The sequence below is a fragment of the Bufo bufo genome, chromosome 5, assembly GCF_905171765.1.
Source record: "Bufo bufo chromosome 5, aBufBuf1.1, whole genome shotgun sequence".
Taxonomy (NCBI): domain Eukaryota; kingdom Metazoa; phylum Chordata; class Amphibia; order Anura; family Bufonidae; genus Bufo; species Bufo bufo.
In genome coordinates this window covers 467,503,968-467,528,218 of record NC_053393.1, presented here as the reverse complement: position 1 = coordinate 467,528,218, position 24,251 = coordinate 467,503,968, and the positions used below count along the sequence as shown (strand labels likewise).

Below are 24,251 nucleotides of genomic sequence, written 5' to 3'. Positions count from 1 at the left end.
CCACCAATGATAGGGGGGGAGATTTTAATTAGGAGGGGGGAGAGCCCACTGGCCACCAACGAGTTAACTACAGGGGGGGGGGGCGGCCGCACTGGACAACAAAGAGTTAACTACAGGGGAGGGAGGGGGGGGGCGGCCGCACTGGACAACAAAGAGTTAACTACAGGGGAGGGAGGGGGGGCGGCTGCACTGGACAACAGAGTTAACTACAGGGGAGGGAGGGGGGGCCCACTGGCCACCAATGAGTTAAAAACAGGGGGGGGGGGTGGTCTGCCCCCTGCTGCCTGGCAGCACCTGCCAGGCAGCAGGGGGCAGTCATGTACACAGTTCTTTTAGTATATTCTAACCTGAAGCGTCCCCATCACCATGGGAACGCCTCTGTGTTAGAATATACTGTCGGATTTGAGTTTCACGATCTAACTCATATCCGACAGTATATTCTAACATAGAGGCGTTCCCATGGTGATGGGGACGCTTAAAGTTAAAATATACCATCGGATTGGAGAAAACTCCGATCCTATGGTATATTAACTCCTGACTTTACATTGAAAGTCAATGGGGGACGGATCCGTTTGAAATTGCACCATATTGTGTCAACGTCAAACGGATCCGTCCCCATTGACTTGCATTGTAATTCAGAATGGATCCGTTTGGCTCCGCACGGCCAGGCGGACACCAAAACGACTTTTTTTTTCATGTCCGTGGATCCTCCAAAAATCAAGGAAGACCCACGGACGAAAAAACGGTCACGGACCTACGGACCCCGTTTTTGCGGACCGTAAAAAAAAACGGTCGTGTGCATGAGGCCTAAATTGTATTAGTTCTGATGGCCATGGCTTCTGCTACCAGGTGGTCGGTGGGGGTGTCGGGTCCCCACCAGTCTGATGTTAATGACCTACCCTTGGAATAGGTCATCAGTATCGAAGTCATGGAAAGCTCCTTTAACACGTTTGTGAATTTCATTAGAAAAGACCTAAAGGGGTTGTCCCATGAATAATATAAAAAATGAAAATTGGACATCATGACGATCTCTTTGTAACAAAGCCAGAACCAGAGATGGATCCAGAGATCTCCCCATTCATTGCTCTGCTAGATTTATATCAACTGGGACAGAGAAATTAGAAAAATATCAAACAGTAGGTGGCGCTATACAGATAGATTTCAGTAAAATACCTCAGTAGCTATAATACATTTTAATTACATGCAATTACAACAGTATTCAGATCCAGGTGCTGGTTTGAAAACTCAAATATTTTTTGAGACAACCCCTGTAAAGGGATTTCCTGGGAATTAAAAAAGGATAGGTCATCAGTATGTTAGTCCGGAAAACCCCTTCCATTTCCCCTGCAGTGAAATTCAATGTTTGCTACTGGACACAACTGATCATGAGGTCCTCGGGGCAAGACCTCACGTGATAATCTACGTCAGGGATCAGCAACCTCCGTCACTTCAGCTGTTCTGAAACCACAACTCCCAGAATCCTCCTTCCACTTCTATAGGTGTTACAAGAACAGCTGAGAAAGTGTGTAGACTGGGAGTTGTAGTGCCACAGCAGCTGGAGTGCCGAAGGCTGCTGATCCCTGCTCTACGGGCACAGGAGGTCTGACTGTAGAAGTCATCGTATGAATAATGCTGTCATCTCTTCTTGTCTATTCCAGCAAGACCCCTACATAGCATCCATGGAACACCACACGGACTGGGTGAACGACATTGTGCTGTGCTGTAATGGCAAGACATGTAAGTATGTGATGGTGGGAACATGGCAATGGGGAAACAGGGCGAACCATGACTGAGTGAAATGGAAAGATCTAAGCTTATAAAGTGGTCCCGGACAAATGCCATGAGCTAGAAGATGACCGATCACCTAGAAAGTGACTGCTGGAGCCAGTCCTGGATGATGTTATTGCCCATCATTCCCTGTATCCTGCCGCTGTCCCATTGTAGTCTATATGTTTTCCTGCTTTATGTGCACACTCCCCCCGTCAGCACTTGGCTTGGGGCCCGCTTTGCATGTGACTAGAGGAACAGGTGATTTGCACGAATTCTCAATAGCAATGAGTTGTTACATAGGCCCCAGAGGAAAGTCTGGTCTTTGGCACTGTATAAATGCAAAGATTTAATAAGGTCAAATATCCATGTGGTTGTTTTGGTCATTAAAGGCCATGGATACCTTAGAGGCAATTTTTTTATGATTGTCTTTTACTCATTTTGGACTAAAAATATTTTTTTCATTTTGGCTTTATCAAAAATTTTCAGCAGTTTTTGTGATACATGTGGTTAAAAATCAGTCCATTTGCAGACTGTAGCTCCTGAGTTCTGGCAGCTCATGTGAAGCCTCATCTCTGAACTCCTGACCTCATAAACACTCATTATAACTAAACTGATAAGAATATGGCTTAAATGAGTGTTTGAGGTCAGTAGATCAGAGACATGAGCAGTCATCTGATGGAACTCAGGAGGGACAGTCCTCAAATAGACTGATTTGAACTGCATATATCACAAAAACTGCTGAATACGGTATTTTTAATAAAGACCTATTAAAAAAAAAGATTTAGCCCAAATTGAGTAAAATATAAATGTAAAAGAAAAAAAAATTGCCCCGAAGGTCTCCATAGCCTTTAAGGTGTTTGCATGAATGGGGTTGTCTGTTTTCTACATACATTTCAGAAATGCCATATACCAGTGTGCAGTGACGTAGGAGTCTGCTACATTGCCTCTGGGCTTACCAGACAGCGTTTAGCACAGATACAGGAAAGTGATAGACGACTTGTATCTGTGCCTGCACTGTACATCAGAAGTCACAGCCGTCATCTTAGTAAGGCTGTGGACGCCGCACCTTGTTTACATTGGGACCTCTGGACACTCGGGGGCATCTCAATGTGGGTTAAGGTAAGGCTGGAAGTGAGGAAGCAGATCCTTATGCCATTACACATGAATGTATAGCATTTCTGAAGTTTAAAAGGCTATATAGACTTTTTCGGGGCAGTTTTTATTATTGCATTTTACTCATTTTTGGCTAAAAATTATTTTTTCAAATGGTCTTTATTAAAAAAAATTGAGCAGTTCTGTTTTTCTAGCTGTGTGAATCCTACTTCCACTTTGTGCCAGTCATCTAATAAACTACTAAGAGGTCAGAAACACTTATTTAAGATAAGAGCTGAGCTATAATGAGTTTATAATGTCAGAGAGCAGAGATAAGGAGCCTGTCAGCTCCCCAACTGACAGAAAAGAGAGAAAATTCTGATCCCTCTATTAGAGCATCTCAGCCCTGTACAGAAAAAAACAGTTCCGTTTTTGTAATAAAGACCAATTTAAAAAATAATTTTAGCTCAAAATGAGTACAATGCAATAATTTAAAAAAATTGCCCCCAAAGGTGTACATAGCCTTTAAATCTTCCCAGCTGTGGGCACCTACGTGTTCTGTGTGGAGCTGCTTGCCATGACAGTATTTGGCTGCGTTACTTAGTCCTGTGTGCAATGGAGTCTGCTGGCGACGCTGCTTAAAGGGGTGTTCTGGTAACTAAACGTTTTCCGCTGGGTAGGGGATAACTAACTGATTGTTGGTGGTACGATCGCCGGGACCCCAACTGCTCCTGACCCCCTTATCCTGATGGAGCCGCAGGTCAAGCATGTTCCCTGACACTGAATTCAATCTCTGGGACTGCTGGAGATGGCTGCGTACATCGCACGGTTACTTCCTGGAGTTTCATAGAGAGCGAATGGATCAGCAAGGCACATGCCTTAGGCTACATTCACACTTGCGCTTTCCCTTTGCGCTATTGAGATCCGTCATAGGATCTCAATACCGGGGGTAAAAAGCTTCGGTTTTGTCCCCATTCATTGTCAATGGGGACAAAACTGAACGAAACGGAGTGCACCAGAATGCATTCCACTCTGTTTGCGTCCCCATCACGGACAGAATAACGCAATGTGAAAAGTCAATGGTTGCGGATCCGTTTTCTTGGACACAAAAGAAAATGGATCCGTGCCCATTGACTTGGGCTACTTTCACACTAGCGTTTTAGTTTTCCGGTATTGAGATCTGTCATAGGGGCTCAATACCGGAAAAAAAACGCTTCAGTTTTGTCCCCATTCATTGTCAATGGAGACAAAACTGAACAGAATGCTCCAAAAAGCATTCCGTTCCGTCTAGTTGCGTTCCCATACCGGAGAGCAAACCGCAACATGTTGTAGTTTGTTTGCTTTCCGTCCTGGGATGTGGAGCAAGACGAATCCGGCATGACCCGCAATGCAAGTCAATGGGGACGGATCCGTTTTCTCTGCCATAATCTGCCACAATAGGAAACAGATCCGTCCCCCATTGACTTTCAGTGGAGTTCATGACGGATCCGTCTAGTCTATGTTAAAGATAATACAACTGGATCCGTTCAGAACGCATGCAGAGGGTTGTATTATCAGTAACGGAAGCGTTTTTGCTGAACCCTGCTGGATACAGCAAAAACGCTGGTGTGAAAGTAGCCTTGCAATGGTTTTAGAGACAGATCCGTCATGGCTATTTTAGAGATCAAACAACCCGGATCCGTTCATAGCGGATGCAGACGGTTGTATTATCGTGACGGAAACGTTTTTGCTGATCCATGAAGGAACCAGGTGTGAAAGTAGTCTAACCTGCCACGCCATCAGGATGGGGAGCGGCGCAGGTCCCTGTGGTGGCGCCCCCGCTAATCAGTCAAAAGTGGATGTAGTCTCTGGAGCCGGGTGCACATGGAAATTTAGTGAAATCTGCAATGTATGAAATGTGGAAAGAACTGCACAGTCTAAATTGTAAAACCCTCAGCAGATCTTCTTCAAATGTTTTGAAAAACCATTGTTCACACAAGACGTACTTCATGCCCCGCGTATGGAGACGTAATGGCCGATATGATGTTCTCTGATTGATGCCAACCTCCCTGGTTTATAGTACATGTACGGTATATGTCAGGTTTTACGGGCTGTGTAATCTCAGCTCTTCTGTTTTCCGCAGTGATCTCTGCCTCCTCTGACACCACTGTTAAAGTATGGAACGCGCACAAGGGATTCTGCATGTCCACTTTGAGAACACACAAGGTAAAAACAAACAGTCTAATAATTACAGAAGTAAAATGCTGATTTAATTGCCTGCAGTCGCAGCCATGGTTCTCTAGGAGTCTACTCCATTTCATGGTGCAGCTTGAATTGATTTCAGGTTCAAGGAGACTTCGGCCTTTTCGACAGACGCGTCAGCAGAGCAAGTCCTCCGTGTCGTCGATTTATTTAGTATGGCCACTTCTAGGGCTCCAGCCCCTGTCCTGCACACAGTGGGAAACGCTTCACACATGTTGTAGCCAATAGACTGTAATGGAAAGTGTTAGTTTGCTGTCGTAGCTTTCATACGCTTTTATTTTGTATTATTCTGTACACGTTTGTCTCTTTGTAGGACTATGTGAAAGCCTTAGCATATGCAAAAGACAAAGAATTAGTGGCATCCGCAGGACTGGACCGCCAGATATTCCTCTGGGATGTAAATACTCTCACTGCACTGACTGCATCCAACAATACCGTCACTAGTGAGTAATGATCCTTTTCAGTAACTTTCACTTTAAAGGGGTCGGTAAACGAATAAATAAGGGCGGGAACGTGCCAACGTTTAAAATTCTCCCCTATACGAATGTGTCTGACCCCGCGCTGACTGTACAGAACTTCACCGATTATTACTATGTAGTACCAAGTATTTGTGCCAGGTACAAGCCAACTTTATAGTCAACATTCATCTTAAAGGGGTGATCCAGGAAAAGATATTGATGACCTATCCTCATGGTAGGTCGTCAACGTCAGATCTGCAGGGGTCCGACACCCAGGACCCCCCCTGATCACCTGTTAGAAGAAGCTGGCGCTCTGGGAGCCAAGTGGTCTCTTCCTACGCCAGTGACATCACCGTACATTGGTCACATGAGCTCAGCCCCATTCAAGTCAATACCAAGCACTGCCACTATACAATGTACAGCGCTGTGCTTGGAAAGCTGCCGGGAGCCTGCATTTATTATTATTTTTTTGTGGATCCACAGAAATTTATAGGTCCGTCCATGTGATATCCACAAAAAATGCGGCTTGGACATGGATGCAAAATATGGTCATGTGCATGAGGCTTAATAAAGGCTTATTTAAGTTGTATTTGGTGGATCCGTCTTAATTCCGCTTTGCATCATGGGATAGATGGTTTAGTGATCCGGTATTCCTGGACCGGGAAAGTGGAGGATGACTCCGTTCCATTATAGATATTTTTACATCTCTGACTATAGATCATTGCGATTTTAAGACGATACATAGACTATTGTATTCGGATTATTTCTCTGTTCTGTTAAATGGAGAGATGCCTGAGATGTGCCAGTGTAGGAGCAGATTGGATCCATCTTCTGTGGCATTGCTTAAGGCTTTTCAGATATTGGTAGAAGGTTCTTAAGAATATTTATGGTAGATGCCAGGTCAGTGTCCCCTTGGGTCCACGTTATTGTATCCTGGGGGATCAAACTCTGCTTTTGTTGAGTTCTATTCAGTTTGCAAGAGTGTATAAATGTATAAACTGTTATTTGTGGCTCGCAATGCTATTGCTCGACTTTGGTTATCATCAAGTTTTCCTACAACTCAGGTTTGGGAGAAGTCCGTCTAAAACTTTGGTTTTGATAACCTAGATCCTAAAGATTGGGGTAAGTTTAATGACCCTGTCATTTAAAGCAGTCCGGGAAGGGCTGACCACAGAAATGAGTGGAGCTAAGGTGCAGCAAGAACAATGGTGACTCCCTCGTTGCACCAAAGCCCTAATTTGCACTTTAAGAAATAGTATCGTAACTCGGGAACGGAGCCTCGGATCAACAAAAGATGGTCGCTGGTGACAGATTCCCTTTAAATCGTGGATGGCTCACCATTGTAATATATTATGCAGTAAACCAGTCCCTTTCTCCTTTCACCAGCTTCATCGCTAAGTGGAAACAAAGACTCTATATACAGTCTGGCCATGAACCAAATGGGCACTGTCATAGTCTCCGGCTCTACTGAGAAGGTAACGCTGAGCTGTTTGTCATCTAGTATGTCATACGCATCTTTTCTACCTCTACTGTATACAATTCTACAATGCCGTTTCTGGCCATAAATATAGTCTACTTCAGTGTTTCTAAACTCCTGTCCTCAGGGACCACCTACCGGTCATGATGTGAGCATATCCCACAGTAGTAATGCCTTTGGTAAGTCCCATTGCATTGACAATAACGGTATCCCCTGCTCAATACTAAGGAAATCATGACATGCTGGGGGGGTCATGAGGACTGGAGTCCAAAACACATGACCAGTCCTGATCAGCAGGAATTGTTACATGGATAAAGTTGTCTCCCCCTGTTGCGCACCTTTTTACTATTTTAAAGGGGTTTCCTGAGATTTTTTTTAACTGTTGACCTATTCTCTGGATAGGTCATCAGTATCTGATCTGTGAGGGTCCGACACCCGGGACCCCCTGCCAATCGGCTATTTGAGAAGGCACCGGCGCTCACAGTAGTGCCCTGTCCTTCTCGCAGCTTTCCCTAGGGCAGTGACGTCACGTTCATCAGTCGCATGGCCTAATTGCAGCTCATGCCCATTGAAGTGAATGGGGCTGAGCTGCGATACCAGGCACAACCGCTATACAATGTACATGCTTGGTAAGCTGAAAGAACACCACAGTGCTACTGCGAGTGCTGCTGCTTTCTCAAACAGCTGATTGTGGGGGTCCCAGGTGTCGGACCCCCACCGATCAGATACTGATGGTCTATCCGGACGATAGGTCATCAGTAAAGAAATCTTGGAAAAACCCCATTTAAGCCAAATCTGCTACTACTCCAATGTTTCCCACTGATGAATTTACGGACTTTCTTTCCTCTCACCGCACATTACAGGTGCTGCGAGTCTGGGACCCCAGAACGTGTGCCAAGCTGATGAAACTGAAAGGCCATACTGACAATGTGAAAGCGTTGCTGTTGAACAGAGATGGCACACAGGTAACTGCGGTTTCACCTGCCCTATATCCTAGTTTTTAGCAGTGGTAATAATTCTTCTACCTGTAGTATCGCATGCTGGTCATACAGATATGGATGTATCGTCTGCTGCTCTCATTTTGTATCTCTTCACTCTTTCTAATAGGATATGCTCCCAGTGTCTGAAATGGAGCCTGCAAAGAGGAGAGTGGACCACGCATGTGTGGCTGCCCTCCATTCATTTCTGTGGGGCTCTCAGCTATTTCTGTCAGCGCTATAGAAGAGAATGAAGCAGAGCCTGCACTTGTGCAGTGCGCTTCCCATTCATTACTATGGGACTTCCAAAAATAGCCGACCTGTCCGTTCTGCTATTTTTGGCACTCCCATAAAAAAGAATGCAGGGCGGCTGCGCATGCGCAGTCTGTTCTGCTTCAAATTGCGGGCTCTGTTCATTGGGGGCATATGCTAGCGACTTAAACAGCACATGATGTCTGGAGTGGTGGGGCATTTATAGAGTAAGGTTTTTTTTTTTCCCCCCCTTTATTGTAAGCAGGTTCCTGCACTTTGCCAACTTTGAAAAAAAAAAAAAAAAGTGTTACTGTACTCGGAATTTTTTTTTTTAATATGTCATAGTGACATATCAAAGATTTTGATCGGTGGGGGTCTGAGTGCTGAGACCCCCACAATCACTAGTTCACATAGTGCATTGTCGTTCCTCACTCAGTAGGAAGTTTTTCTCTCTCCTCTCTCGAGCAATCTTGGGAGCTTCAGTATTCAGACTTGCACCAATCAAAACCTTTGACATGTTCCTATGAGATACCACATGCTGGCACACCTTTAGGTGTGAGGCTTTAATGACATTATATCTTCAGTGTCTTTCAGGCAGTTCAGATGGAACAATCCGTCTGTGGTCTCTAGGTCAGCAGCGGTGTATAGCAACCTACAGGGTCCACGATGAAGGGGTCTGGGCACTACAGGTGAACGAAGGCTTCACTCATGTGTACTCTGGAGGGAGAGACCGGAAGATCTACTGTACAGATCTCAGGAATCCGGATATGAGGCTGCTCATCTGTGAAGAGAAAGCACCAGTTTTAAAGGTAAAGATTACATCTAAATGCTATGCATCAAGAGGACACGTTTCTTCTATTATTTTTAAGGAAGTGTCCATATTTTCTAAATGGCTTCAGAATTATGTGCTGGTTCTTAATGTAGCTTTATAGCAGGCAGATAAAGGTCCTAATCTCCTGTGTAGACAAACGTAAAATATGCCGGCTCCTGCAGCCACCACTAGAGGGAGCTTAGAAACGGCGTATTTTGCCGCTGTTCGGAGGAACAGTGGATATATGTGACCTTCACTCAGTCTGTTGCGGGTGCACATAGAGGACCCAGAGGTCTCATATCCAGTATGGATCATCTATGGCACTCTGAAAAGTGTTAGTCAATTCTTATTAAATTCAGAAGTTTACATTCAGATGAGCATATATTTTGTACACAGCCACTTGTAGTTATCTGAACGTTTCGGTCAATAATGACCTTTATCATCAGTGTCTGTGGCAATAGGAGTATGCAGGAGTAGCTGCATGTGCTACATCCTCCTATTGCCACAGACACGGTTGATAAAGATCATTATTGACCCATCTCATACAATACATTCTCCAATGTCTGAAACGGAGCCCACAAAGAGAAAGAAGGAGAGTGGACCGCGCATGTGTGGTCGCCCTGCGTTTATTTCTGTGGGACTTGCTACTTGGAGCAATGGCACACACGCAAGACTGACATTGCCAGACGAGATGTCTTGCACTTTTAATCAATGGACAGATTTGATTGGCTGATCACAATCTTTGAGCTAAACACAAGACCACATGCAGTGAGCTCCCTCTAGTGGTGGCTTTAGGCAGGAGAATGTTATCTTTTTGGCTTTGCAGGGGATTTGAGACTTTGCATCAGAAAAACACTATTGAAAAAATGAATCCACACTAAGATTTTGACCTTTAAAAGGACATGATGATAAAACATGGGGATTTAAGTAAAGGGATTGCCATTTTCATCTTCCTTTATTAGAGTATATTTAGCAAGCACTGGTTTTCTTCATTCGCTAAAACTAGGGGTGCACCGAAATGAAAATTCTGGTCCGAAACCGAAAATTCAGGATGCCCTTGACCGAAAACCGAAACCGAAACTGCCTTTTTGCCCAAATACTTTTAAAATACTTTTTTTTAAATGATTTTATTAATAATTCTTTTTCATGAATGAAATTCATCTGTGGGTGGCGCTGTTATGGAGAGGGGGATCTGTGGGTGGCGCTGTTATGGAGAGGGGGATCTGTGGGTGGCGCTGTTATGGAGAGGGGGATCTGTGGGTGGCGCTGTTATGGAGAGGGGGATCTGTGGGTGGCGCTGTTATGGAGAGGGGGATCTGTGGGTGGCGCTGTTATGGAGAGGGTAATCTGTGGGTGGCGCTATTATGCAGAGGGGGATCTGTGGGTGGCGCTGTTATAGAGAGGGGGATCTGTGGGTGGCGCTGTTATGAAGAGGGTAATCTGTGGGTGGCGCTGTTATGCAGAGGGGGATCTGTGGGTGGCGCTGTTATGGAGAGGGGGATCTGTGGGTGGCGCTGTTATGGAGAGGGGGATCTGTGGGTGGCGCCGTAATGGAGAGGGGGATCTGTGCACTGTGCCGTAATGGAGAGGGGGATCTGTGCACTGTGCCGTAATGGAGAGGGGGATCTGTGCACTGTTATGGAAAGGGGATATGTGCACTGTTATGGGCATAACAGTGCACAGATCCCTTTCCCCATAACAGTGCACAGATCCCTTTCCCCATAACAGTGCACAGATCCCCCCTCCCCATAACAGTGCCATAGACCGATCCCCCTACCCATAACAGCCCCGGCCCTGCTGCTCACAGCATCACTCACTGCATCTTTATTTTACCTTACAATCGTGACGCTCCAGTAACTAACAACTCTGCAGGCAGAGCGGAGGGCGGCGTAACGTCACTTACTCACGTGACGCACCTGCTCCGCCCACTTTATGAATGAAGGAGGCGGAGCAGGCGCGTCACGTGAGTAAGTGACTTTACGCCGGCCTCCGCTCTGCCTGCAGAGGAGTTAGTTACTGGAGCCTCACGATTGTAAGGTAAAATAAAGATGCAGTGACAAAGTAAACCGCCCGCCCGACGCCCGCCCGCAGATGGTGGGTGACAAATCCCACACCCCATATTTTCGGCCGATATGTAACAATGTCGGCCGAAGTGGATTAGGTGCATTTTCGGCCGATATTTTCGGCTGCCAGAATTTCGGTGCACCCCTAGCTAAAACCGTAATCAAGGCACTGAACGGTTGCAGGCGCAGTCCTGTCAGTGGTAGGAAGCATGGAATAATGCAGTAATGAAGACTTGCTGGGGATTGTGTAATTCCATAGTCGGATCAAACTGCCTGTCTTTCCAGATGGAGCTTGATAGATCTGTGGATCCTCCTGTTGCCCTGTGGGTTTCAACAACCAAATCATCGGTCAATAAATGGGTAAGAGGCGGTGTGTGACGTTACATATTTCTGCCGTATTTTGCCTGTCTGTGCCCCCACCTCTAGAAAGGTTAATCCTGACAAAGTTTTCTTTTAGTCTATAAAAGGTATAATGAACTTCAGATCCTCAGGAGATTATGAGAATGACTGTAGTACACCAATGAGTCCATTCTGCTCACAGCCTGACCAAGTTATTAAAGGTAAAGGCGACAATTTAATGCCTGGCCTCCAAGACTGTGTGTTCTGTTATTAGAAGTGAGAATCGTTTTGTGATTTGCTGGTATCGGGATTGATTTCCAAGGTTTTAAATTTGCTTTAAGTAAATTTAAAGGTACTGTTATTGAGTTGAGTAAACACTTGAGCAGCCCCTGAAGAATCAATACTACCCATGTTTCTCCCTGCCGATTCCAGGCCATGCTTCTGTCCTCCCCACCGCTGATGTCATCATCCTGGCTGCAGCGGTGACATTCCATCAGTGGCCTCAGCAGTGCAGGGGACATCACGGCTGAGGCTGCAGCAGTGCCCTGTGTGCAAGGAACGCCACCACTGCAGCCAGGAATATGACATCAGCGTGGAGGAGGAGTGGAGCTCAGCACTGGAAGAAGCCGGGGAGAAAAGGGTTAAGTATTGATTCTTTTTGTTATTTTACCACATGTACTCGGGTTGCACAAGTTTTTGTTTAACTCTTACAACCCGTTTAGCAGAGTAATAAGCTGATTTTGTAATTGTGTAGTAAATCGGATATAACAATTCACTAATCTCTCTTCATTATTTGTGGTGTAGGATGTTGTATACGTGACCCATTTTTACAGGGGATATGTGTTTGCCTAGAGTTCTGCTGCCTGCACCACTAAGGTCCTGTTCACATTATGCTATAGCCGTCCTTTTGACATATATGCTTGGAAAAGCTCCCAACATATACTTGTCACAGAAGGCTGTAATACTTCCCACTGTATAGACATAGACATACAGTGGGAATGCGCTGCCCATAACATCCCATTGTAAAAAAAAAATGTATACTGCATGGTATATGTTTTTTTTTTTTTTTTGTTGTTTTTTTACTGTAAATAGGCCTTTACAAAATCACAGGATTTTGCAATATATAGTTGTATTTGCTGGCCCTTAAGATTAGACCGCTGTCATGCAGACTTCATGAACGTGCATGACGTACCTCCAGGTAAAAATTCCCCTTAACTCCTTCGACACACATCAGACATTTGGAGACTGACCGGTAGCACCCCTTTTATATTTATTGCCAGGGATCCTGTCAATAGGCGGTCTACGTAGTATATGTTATCATAGTAAAAGTGTCAGAGTATGAGTGCATAAGGCCGTCAAGTTTTCAGCCTTCATGTCAATACAGCATATATCGCATTTTGCACAATTCTGTGTAATACGGCAAGACGTAGTATCCAAAGCCAGAGAGATCTAGAAGTAGAAGAGGAATTTAAAGGGAGTCTGTCACCAACTAAAACTGTTGGTAACCGTTTGGACGAAGTGTGGCTCTTCTATAGTCTTTTACAAATACGCCCTTATGTGCTTATCAATCTTTATTTTCTATCCCTCAAAAAATAGGTTTTTATAAACGCTAATTACCATATCTTTCACCCTATAAGACGCACTTTTTTTCTGCGGGTGTTAGGAGGCAGGGACTGCCCCCTGCTGCAGATGGTGGGATGCAGGGACTGGTCACCTCTGCGGGTTGTCTGTGGTAGGGACCGGCCGGCTGCAGCAAGTTGATGGGAGCACAGATGAGGGGCAGAGCAGACTTCCCTGTCACACATGCCTGCTCCGCCTCTGTCTTCACATGTGCCTGCTCCTGACTACGTGCACTGTGACTGCTGTGAGAGCTGTTCCCTGCCAGAAAGTCAATTCTAAGGTACCCCTAATGATCCCACTCCTAATAATGCAATAATTTTAACACACCTTTTGTTCAAAATATTTTTTTCCTATTTTCACCCTCTAAAACCTAGGTGCGTCTTATAGGGCGAAAAATACGGTAGGTGAGAAGAGCCCAAGGGTCTGTAGGTGCTGGAGCCCAGCTGCACCCATCAGAATGAAGCCCTGTTCCTCCCCTCCTCTTCTTCTCTCCACCTTCCAGCCTCGGCAACGTCCGAGGAGACCCAAATGGTTACCAACAGTCCTGGTTGGTGACAGACTTCCTTTAATGGTGGCCATCTGGTACCATACCTATGTAATTACAGTTTATCTTCTAATGAGTTAGAGGGTGGGGCTGTGACATCCACCATGCGGTTGTCACACTGAGTGGATGCATCTGCTGTGTTGTATAATGCGGTAACTTCATGGGAGGGTAGATGGGGAGTAAAAGGCGCCTGTATGCCGGCAGATTGTCTGTAATCCATAGGAAGCCAAGGAATGATTTATAAATGGGAATTTTCTCGGTCTTTCCAGGTGGTGCAAGCATTATTCAGTGTAACATACTGAATGACAAGAGGCACATACTAACCAAAGACACAAATAACAATGTGGCATATTGGGATGTGTTGAAGGTAAGTCTCCACCATTTTTCTGTAAATGAATAGGTATAACTGGCTGTACACATTATATAATATCAGACTGTTTCATGTGTACGTGGGTCTCCTGACTATCCCTGGATGACAGACATGGGAGGGGGGGGGGGGGGGGGGGGGGCGGCTATGGCCAGTTTAAGGCTCATTAGCTTTCTAATGACCATACAATTGTAGGGATACTGAATTCATTTGTGACGATTGTATATATGTATCCGTATTAACAAAATCTGCCTCCTGATCACTGAGCAGAATAAAGGTTGCTGCTCCTGCATCTTGATGCTAGCGCCTGCAGGGTTATTACCAGCATCCATCCAGCCTGGAGAGAGAACTATACAGATAAGAACACTTTGTCAGGGGCACCATAATCTGTTCACTGGCAAAGAGGTATCTCCCAAGAGAACCATCTCACTAGCGCCACCTTGTGGAAGTGATTTCCTTTGAGTCAAAATCCGACTTTATACCAAGCCTTTGGGACATAACAAGGGAAAATAGCCAAGCCAAATATTCATACGTAGACAGCAGTTTTGGGGGAGATACCTCTTTGCATGTTATTGGAGCATTGCCTTTAAAGAGGACCTTTCATGGGATTATGGGTTACAAATTGGTATGCTTACCAAATAGGGCGGCCCCTACAGATGCCAGCACTTTTTTTTTTTTTCTTCTTCTAAAATACCTCTCCGTTCCGTTGCTGTGTCCCCCGCTGTTTTTGTCGCCTGATATGTTAATTTAGAGTATCGGTACAAGGAGACGGCCAGGTTTCTCAGTGGACGTCTCCTTCTCGCTGGCTGTGAGCTGCCCAATCGCAGCGGAGAGCGTCACAGGGAGAAAAAACAGCTCGCCGCTTTCCTGGCTGGGACGCTCTCAGACGACAAAAACAGCAGGCCACACAGCTCCGGGATGGAGGGGTATTTTAGAAAATAAAGTGCTGGCATATGTAGGGGCCACCCTATTTTGTAAGCTTACAAGTTTGTAACCCATAATCCCATGAAAGGTCCTCTTTAAGTCTCTGTACATAGTTGGTCTAGAGCTAGCACACTTCCTATGCTGTGTTCTGGTCACTTCAAAGGGTTGTTCTTACCTGAAGCATTTATCATCTACCATGGGTGGCAAATACTATGTTGGTGCGGGCTAACTGCTGGAAGCACAGTGCTCGACTGTTTCAGTCAGTCCATAGGCCTTGAATGGCGCGACAGGCCAACAACTGTTCCATTCACATTCCTCCAAGCTACAGGCTTGTGGCTGTGGTGAAGAGGACTGTGATGCCACATACTGGTGAGCAGTGGGAATCCCAGCAGTCAGACCCCCTGCCGATATACCATGTTCCTGAGTGGAATACTCTTAAGGGTGACTACAGTTGTACGCAGACTTCCACTGCAGGGTTGTCTTTGGGTTCTGGGTTGTCTTTGGTGTTGCTTCCACACGTGGCAAAATCTGTTGCGAATCCGAAGCGGACAGTGTGTGGATATTAGAGCACACCTTCAGCTTTGTCTTATCCATATGATTTACAGGCTTGCAAAGTTGAAGATTTGGGAAAAGTGGATTTTGAAGAAGAAATTAAAAAGAGGTTTAAGATGGTCTATGTCCCGAATTGGTTCTCTGTTGACCTGAAAACTGGGGTTGGTATTATTTTTTCTTTTTTTGTCTTTTTATCCCTTCACCCTTTCCCTTTAAGTGTTGCCGCTACCTTCTCAAACCAAGGTCTTCCGTTATCACTTGACTTTTGTTTGCTATATCCTTTAATATAATGTTATGTCAACTCTTATGTCAACTAATTCTTTTGGACTGAAAATCAGCGAGTCCCAACACTTGGGAAGCTGTGTTATCAGTGGCTTGTTCTTGTTGATGACCTACAGGTCTTCGATATCAGATTGGTGGGAGTCCCGACACACCCCAGACGATCAGCCTTTGCGAGCCCTGCGTTCTTTACACTGTAGTGGTGTTGCAGGGTAATTACATCTTCACCTTATGGGACAAAAAGCTGTAGTTACCCTGCACAGCCACCGTCTACATGTAGGTAAAAAAAAGCTGATCAGCAGGGCTGCCAGAAGTCAGACCCCTACTGATCTGATATTGATGACAAGGATAGGTCTTCTATATTGTGAAACCCAAATACTCCTTTAAATGATAATACTAGGAAGAAGATGAAATTGAGCACACAGTTTTTAAGTATTTAATTACTAGATCCCTCAATTTTTACACATTAGTTGCTACAGCAGACAATGAAGCGGTCTGAGGGCGGCTTACAAGGAATCCCCTAAGGACTGCTTCAGATCAAGAACTTAAAGATCCATTGTGATCATAGTCAATACCCAGCCGAGCTACATTTGTAGGGCCAAATTTGTCCATCACATTGCATATTAACTTGCATAGGACCACGTTCTGTTCATGTATGGTGTGTGGTCCTGGGCTTTAAAGCCACATCATATTGAACAGCGCAGGTTTAAACTTCTGAAATTGTGGGCAGCTGGAGACCTTGAAGAGAAGAAAGAAGCAGCTTTATTACTTCTGTCCACTCTTTTGCAGTGTATTTGGCTCTTAATGAGGGTTATGAGTCAATAGAGACAGCAGTAGTGCAGCTGGAGGTTGGGTCATTGCCGGGGGTCTCCAAGCTTGGCAAAGCTGCTTGGTTTTAGCAGACCCAGATCAGCTCTGTGTCACTAAAAGATGGTGGAAAAATTTTGTAACCCAGTGAAAAATAAGTTGTGGACCATTAAGTCGCCTTGTGAGCAAAATGTCTACTGATTGTGTAATAATGCATGCATTTGTACAGCAGCTTGTCTTATCAGTGCCACAAATAATTCTATTTGCAGTTAGAAACCTTCAGATTTGACAGTGTGTCTTCTTGACAGATGCTGACCATCACCTTAGATGAGAGCGATTGCTTTGCAGCGTGGGTGTCCGCCAAAGACGCTGGGTTCAGCAGTCCAGATGGGTCTGATCCAAAATGTAAGTGTTCATCTGAAAGAACTCTGTCTGGTTGCCGATCTGATGGGACCAACAATGCACTTGGTTGGAGGAACAAAAAGTCAAATCTAAGAACTTCCGTTTGGTTTTGCAGTAAATCTTGGGGGACTCTTGTTACAAGCATTACTAGAGTTTTGGCCAAGAACTCATATAAACCCAATGGAGGAAGAAGAGAATGAAGTAAATCATGGTGAGGGGCCGTGTTGTGATTGCAGTATTCTACCTGAAATCGCCTTCCAATGGTCTAATGTTCTGTATGTATTGTGCAGTGGCAAACGGTGAGCAGGAGAATAGGATACAGAAGGGCAATGGCTATTTCCAAGTGCCACCTCATACTCCGGTGATCTTTGGAGAAGCTGGGGGTCGCACTCTTTTCAGGTATGTTATCTGTGCGGATATATAGAGAGGATAGATGTGTGTTTTCAGATCTCCCCTCCGTTTAGGATGTAGAGGCCAAAAAACGTGAGTGCATGATGTGCAACACGGAGTTGGACTACATGCACACAAACGTTGTTTGTTTCAGAGTCCGTTCCGTTTTTTTTGCCGATAGGATGCGCACCCATTAATTTCACAGTGTGCTGTCCGCATCAGTATGTCTATTCCGTAGCCCTGCAAAAACAAATAGAACATGTCCTATTATTGTCCGTTTTAGGCATTGTTACAATGTCATCCGTTTTTGTTTTGTTTGTTTTTGCGGACCGCAAAACGCATACGGTCATGTGCATGTAGCCTTAACCTGATTCCTTGTGCTTGTCCCTTCTAGGTTACTCTGTAGGGACTCTGGCGGAGAGACGGAATCCATGCTTCTTAATGAAACTGTTCCACAGTGGGTGGTTGACATTACTGTGGATGTAAGTACCGCCCCTCCCCCTCTGATGGGCCAATTCAAGTATTTGGTTAATGAAACTGAATAGATGGAAACCGCGTAGAGGAAATTTGTGAGTTGATTGTATATAAGGCAGACTACTATGTTACCTGATGGTAAGTACTGGTTGAAGATTAGGGGTTAGAAAAATAGATCCCCCTTATCTAAAAACAGTGCCAATGTTGACTGTGAGCTATGTCGGGTATAGCAGTCTGGTCGCAATTTAGGTTAAATAGCAACACATTGTACTGACCGATACATCAGGACTGTCAGTGGTTTCTGACAGTCCTGATGTATCGGTCAGTACAATGTGTTGCTATTTCCTCTTTGATTAGAAGGCGCAGGATAACCCAGAGCGCATATATCTGATCAGCAGATTCTTCTGTTATCAGACTTTCACATCTAGTTATCTGGCTGCAGTGATGGTCTACAGCAGGGTTCCTCTACTCCGGTCCTCAGGGCCCACCTGCCGGTCATGTTTTCAGGATTTCCATAGTATTGAGCAGGTGATATAATGAGTGTCAGTGCATCAGGACTGACCCCAGGTTTTCATTCTGTGGGATACTCTCAAATCATGATCGGGAGGTGGGCCTGGAGGATTGAAGTTGAGGAACACTAGTCTACACAATACCCAAGAAAGAAAACATACAGACATCCGCATAGCGATGATTTTCTTCTTTCAGGCATAACTCTTATATAATGCAATGTTTGGGCTTCATCTCAAACCATTCTTAAAGGGGTTTTCTGACATTTTAATGCTGATGACCTATCCTGTGGATAGGTCATCAGTATCTGATTGGTGGGGGCCTGACACGAGCGTCGGTGCCTTCTCAAACAGCTGATCGGCAGTGGTCCCGGGTGTCGGACCCCCACAGATCAGTATTAAAATCTCGGAAAACAGTTTTAAGGGCTTGCGAATAGGCTTCAGACGAAGCTGAAATGTTTCTTCCGGTACGATTTGTGCCTAATTAAAGGTATGCTGACGTCCATGTGTGTTGTTTTTTCTTTTTTCAAGAGTATTGTGTTAGTTGGTAAGAATTTACCCATGCCGATGGGCAGCTGCATCCATCTACTTTTAGGACGACTGATGCGGTTTTTCCAGTATCCTTTATTTGGACTTTACTGTACATCTCCAATGTTCTGCATACAAGCTGCACCCCCAATATTCCCATCCAGACAAAACTGCCAGCTGCGTGTTGCCCAGTGCCATGTTCCTACTGCCTTTAGGTTGTAGACGTCTGTATTAGCTGTGCTTATGGAGTTGTACTGCCAACATTTATTGTGTTTGGAATGGAGCTTTATCTTTCAGTGGTTTTCATTGTATTAAATACCCATCCGTAGACAGCTGTTTCAGGGAAGATACCTCTTTGCATGGTATTTTACCATGGAGCATTGCCTGTAAGTCTGGGTATATAGCTGGTCTCTAGTACATTGTCCAAGCTGTATTCTGTTCACTTCAAAGTGTTTTTTATCTCCTACCATCGGTGACGAATACTAGGCTGGTGGGGCTGACTGCTGTTTGTCAGTCCATAGGCTTTTAATGGAGCGACAGGCCAGCCGCTGTTCCATTCCCATTCCTCCTGGCCTCCTACAGGCTTGCAGTCGGGATTAAGAGGACTGTGGTCCTTCATGATGGCGAACGGTGGAAATCCTCATACCGAAGCTTTTACCTTTTCTATGGCTTTAATTATATGAAATATGCAACAGGGATTGTCCAGTTTCGTATAGAACGTTTAACCCTTGTATAATAAAATGTTATGCAGCTTTCTAAATTTACTATGGGGGAATTTATCAAGCCCTGTCCTCCAGAATTCTGTCTTCAAAAAGACTCAACATAGGCCTTTTTGAGGTCAGTTATGTGACTTTTTGCATTTTTACAAAACTCCAGTTTTGAAAACTAGCTGAAAAGTGGGTATGGTTTAGCTATATTAATGAGTTTCACTTCAAATTTACTACTGGGACAAAAAAAAAATGTCCCAGAGCCACTCCAGTAGGGTGCGGTGGTGTAGAAAACTAGTAGCATTTTGAGACAGAAGTGTTAGGTTTAAAGGGGCTCTCTGGGCTTTCAATATTAGGTCCGGCACCCCCGCCGATCAGCTGTATGAAAGGGAAGGGGAGCGCAGTGTGCTCGTCTTCCTGCTGCTATGTCTATGTCAAAGCGACCAGTAAGAGAGACGGGAGATGGCGCGTGCACACTGCGTGCTCTGTTTCCTCATATACCGCCGATATCGTATTGATAATCTACCCCGAGGATAGGTCATCCATATTAAAAGCCCAGAGAACCCCTTTAACGATGCACCATATTTAACACACAATGTGCAAACTAAGACACAAGTAAAACTGACTTCAAATACCCCCCTCATGATAACGTCCCTCCTTTTGTGTTTTAGTTCATCACCATTTTCAAGGTCAGTTGCTATCAGTGAATAGAAGATTTTGAGAGTCGCATACCTATTGATTGCGTTTTAATTAAATTCTATTAAAATTTTTTACATAATACCCTTTCCTAAACGGTTTGTGGGATGCACTGTATAGTAATAATGTACTGTGGGTTTTGTCTTGTAGAAAAATATGCCCAAATTCAATAAAATTCCATTCTACCTCCAACCACATTCATCATCGGGAGCAAAAACCCTGAAGAAGTGAGTACAGGTTGCAGATATCCTCTTCTTTGGTTATATAGATTCTTCCAGATGAACTGTTGTAAGAAATGACACTGTTAACTCTTTATATTTAGTATAATTGTATGTGTCTTGCTGTTTCCAGGCAGTTGAGATATATATATAGATAGATAGATGTATAGATAGATATAGATGTATAGATAGATATAGATGTATAGATAGATATAGATGTATAGATAGATATAGATATATAGATAGATATAGATATATAGATAGATATAGATATATAGATAGATATAGATATACAGTAGATATATAGATAGATATAGATATATAGATAGATATATATAAATATAATATATATATTATACAATATACACACAACTGGACTGGGCAGTTGAGTTGGAGAAAAGAAATCAGACTTGTGTCTGCAGACCTCTGATTCATGTGCTAAACTAGTCACTGTAGTATACAACGTGTGTAATCGCAAAGCCGTTCCTGTGCGGTTCTTAACTTGTGCATTGATTCCCCCCATCTATAGAGACAGATTGTCCGCTAGTGACATGCTGCAGGTCAGGAAGGTGATGGAACATGTATACGAGAAAATTATAAACGTAGACACAGAGTCTCAGACCACCAGTTCCTCAAATAATGAAAAACCAGGAGAACAAGAAAAGGAGGAGGACATTGCTGTGCTGGCGGAAGAGAAGATTGAGCTCTTATGTCAAGATCAGGTATCTAGACCCCTTCCATCTATGTTGTTCTAGGCTATGGACCCCTCTGGAGCTGTCTGATGCCTCAGTCTCCACACCCTCTCTCCTTTCTTTAATGTTCTTCTAAGCTGATATATGACCAAACCATGTCAAGTTGACATTTGATGTGGTTATAGCTTAGAACAGGAGTCGGCAACCTCCGGCACTCCAGATGTTGTGAAACTACAACTCCCAGCATGCATACTTCCTCTGCTCTTCCCAGAACTCTCACAGAAATGAATGGAGCATGCTGGGAATTGTAGTTTCACAACAGCTGGAGTGCCGAAGGTTGCCTTATCCCTGGCTTAGAAGATCTTCCAGAGGGGGTCTGGAAACCAAGCTGTCAGACAGCCAGTCTGCCGGATTTTTACTGTGAACGACTTTGTGCAGCTGCTATGTACTGTGAAACATAGAAGCTGCAGAAGCCAACCAAAGCAACACTTCTCATAAAATCCTATTCCCAAAAAAATGTTAGCTCAATATACATCTAAATCTATTATACAAAAAATGTCTCTAACATCAGTAAATTCGTATTATTTTTTAACCGTCCTATATTAGACATCCATCTGCTTGTTGGGTAGTATTTCGGGGAAGCATACAGGCCCCTACCTAGGCCATAGTTCAGCTACAAAAACAGCTGTGGAGCTTTTAGAACTAGGGGATATCCCATCAGGAATGATATTTCCTGTATGTACCTCTATTATGGCATATGGACGTCAAACAGGGGGACCCCCTCTCAAAGTCCTCCATAGAGGGAAGGCTGTTAGTCACTGATAGGACCGTCTCCTCATAGAGGGAAGGCTGTCAATCCACTGATAGGACCTCCTCCTCATAGAGGGAAGGCTGTCAATCCACTGATAGGACCTCCTCCTCATAGAGGGAAGGCTGTCAATCACTGATAGTACCTCCTCCTCATAGAGGGAAGGCTGTCAGTCACTGATAGGACCATCTCCTCATAGAGGAAGTCTGTCCATCACTGATAGGAACGTCTCCTCATAGAGGGAAGGCTGTCAGTCACTGATAGGACCGTCTCCTCATAGAGGGAAGGCTGTCAGTCACTGATAGGACCGCTTCCCTGACTCCAAAGTCCAGAATGAGCAGGAATTTAAATCCATGAAATACAAGTTTTACTAAATATTATCCCATAAAACTATATATCAATCTGCTCTGCTCCTCCTGCTCTATAACCTGTTGCCTTCAGTGCACGCACCATGTTCAACGTGACAGGTTCCCTGTAGCATTTAGACAGCTTTAACCCCTCCTCCCCATACTTAGCATGCATAATCCAAGGGAGTACTTTCCTATAACCAGTGATCCCTGCATTTACTCCCATAGATTCTGGATCCTAACATGGACCTGCGGACTGTGAAACATTTCATTTGGAAGAGCGGTGGCGACTTAACCCTTCACTACCGGCAGAAGTCAACGTGAAGGTGTTCCAAACAGCAGCTACACTGACGTTATCTCGTTGAGGACTAAAAACTAGTACTGTATGGAAGCCCTACTGAACTCTTATACATAGCTGTCAATCGAGCCAGTATGGAGATTCACATATACCTTTAGTCAACCTACCTGTAACAGACGATCCCACCACTTTAGTTTCTTGGGTTTCAGCATAAATTGACTACAGATAGGGGAACCATTGTAATTTGTGTGTGTTTTAATGTACAGAGTCGTTGATAAAGATTTCCAATGTGTCTTTCATGAATCTGTTCCAAGACAAATTCTATCAACATGGAATGAAGCGCGTTGAACCCCATGTAGGGGGGGGGGGTGCATATTGCAGGCCATAGGCAGTCATCTTAAAGATCTGTGAGGGTTGGGGGATGGGTTTAAGAACTACATCTTGAAACTATTAGATGCTGCCATAGTGCGGAGGGAAGGAAAGCCCATTAAGGAACTTGTAGGCTATGTCGGCAGAATCGCACAGCAGTGATCAATGGCAGCTGTTCTTGTGGAACAGTTTCAGTGTATGGGGAATACTATATGACACAGTATGTCTCCTGATGCCATGCATCGTACGCGATGAAACTGAACGCCACATGTTGAGCCACATTCTACGTTATCATTTATTGCAAAATCAGAACTGTTTCTATGTCAATATATTTTGTAGCCTAACCATTCAGAGATGTGGCGATCAGTAAAAGGTTGGTGACCATTTCATATTTAGTCGGCTGGTTTTGGCAATGTAAATAAGGCTTCAGTTTTTGCCAGCAGAACGATGTACAGGTTTATCGGTCATGACGTGAAGTGCTGCTTATTGACTAAACAGACAGGTAACTTTTTGTAAAATATTTCATTTGAAATAGTAAAAGTAGGTGTTTCTCAGAAATGTAGATCATAAAGTGAATCTCTACCTGTTATGGTTTCAATTTTAGGTTCAAGATTCTGTTCAGATTAATTTCTTAACCCCCAGCAACCTTCAGCACTCCAGCTGTTGTGAAACTACAATTCCCAGCATGCCCCACTGATTTTTATGGGAGTTCTGAGAAGAGCAGAGCGTGTGTGCATGCTGGGAGTTGTAGTTTTACGACAGCTGGAGTGCTGGATGTTGCCTACCCCTGCCCTAAGGCATAATGCCGAACATGTACTGCATTATGTGCAAGAACTTGTATGGAGAAGGCTGCTGCATGGAGCCCACTTCATACACTATATAATACAGCCAGCACCCGGCCGCAATGACTATATATTCATATATTCAGATACCCCCCCCCCCCCCCCTTCAATTTCACATATAAAAATAAACAATAAAAGAATAATGACTGAACTATTAAAATATAAAAATATATTTTTCCTGCACAGTGAACGTTGTAGTGATAAAAAAATAAAATAAAAATACTGTGATCAGAAAGTCATACATGACCCCCAAAATGCTGCCAATAAACACTACAGTTCGCCCCACAAAAAACAAGCCCTCATACAGCTCTGTAGACAGAAATTTCAAAAAAAGTTACGGCTGTCAGAAAATGGCGATACAATGAAAATTTTGGTTTTCTTCAAAGGTTTTTATTTTTTTA

At 44.2% G+C, this 24,251-nt stretch overlaps 1 protein-coding gene across 2 annotated transcripts in view; it reads left to right on the top strand.

The window, feature by feature from the left end:
• WDR48 (WD repeat domain 48) overlaps positions 1–23,911 on the top strand; it is a 31,321-nt gene extending 7,410 nt beyond the window's left edge. For both annotated transcript variants that reach the window (XM_040433800.1, XM_040433801.1), the window contains exons 3-19: positions 1,659–1,737; positions 4,985–5,067; positions 5,417–5,546; positions 6,948–7,036; positions 7,902–8,003; positions 8,852–9,076; positions 11,427–11,501; positions 11,599–11,701; positions 13,914–14,011; positions 15,541–15,648; positions 16,882–16,978; positions 17,091–17,186; positions 17,266–17,374; positions 17,760–17,847; positions 20,427–20,503; positions 21,024–21,216; positions 22,570–23,911. In XM_040433800.1, the coding sequence (XP_040289734.1) occupies positions 1,659–1,737; positions 4,985–5,067; positions 5,417–5,546; positions 6,948–7,036; positions 7,902–8,003; positions 8,852–9,076; positions 11,427–11,501; positions 11,599–11,701; positions 13,914–14,011; positions 15,541–15,648; positions 16,882–16,978; positions 17,091–17,186; positions 17,266–17,374; positions 17,760–17,847; positions 20,427–20,503; positions 21,024–21,216; positions 22,570–22,665 (1,848 nt within the window). In that variant the 3' untranslated portion in view covers positions 22,666–23,911. The remainder of the gene's footprint in view (positions 1–1,658; positions 1,738–4,984; positions 5,068–5,416; positions 5,547–6,947; positions 7,037–7,901; positions 8,004–8,851; positions 9,077–11,426; positions 11,502–11,598; positions 11,702–13,913; positions 14,012–15,540; positions 15,649–16,881; positions 16,979–17,090; positions 17,187–17,265; positions 17,375–17,759; positions 17,848–20,426; positions 20,504–21,023; positions 21,217–22,569) is intronic.
• Positions 23,912–24,251: the final 340 nt, after the last annotated feature.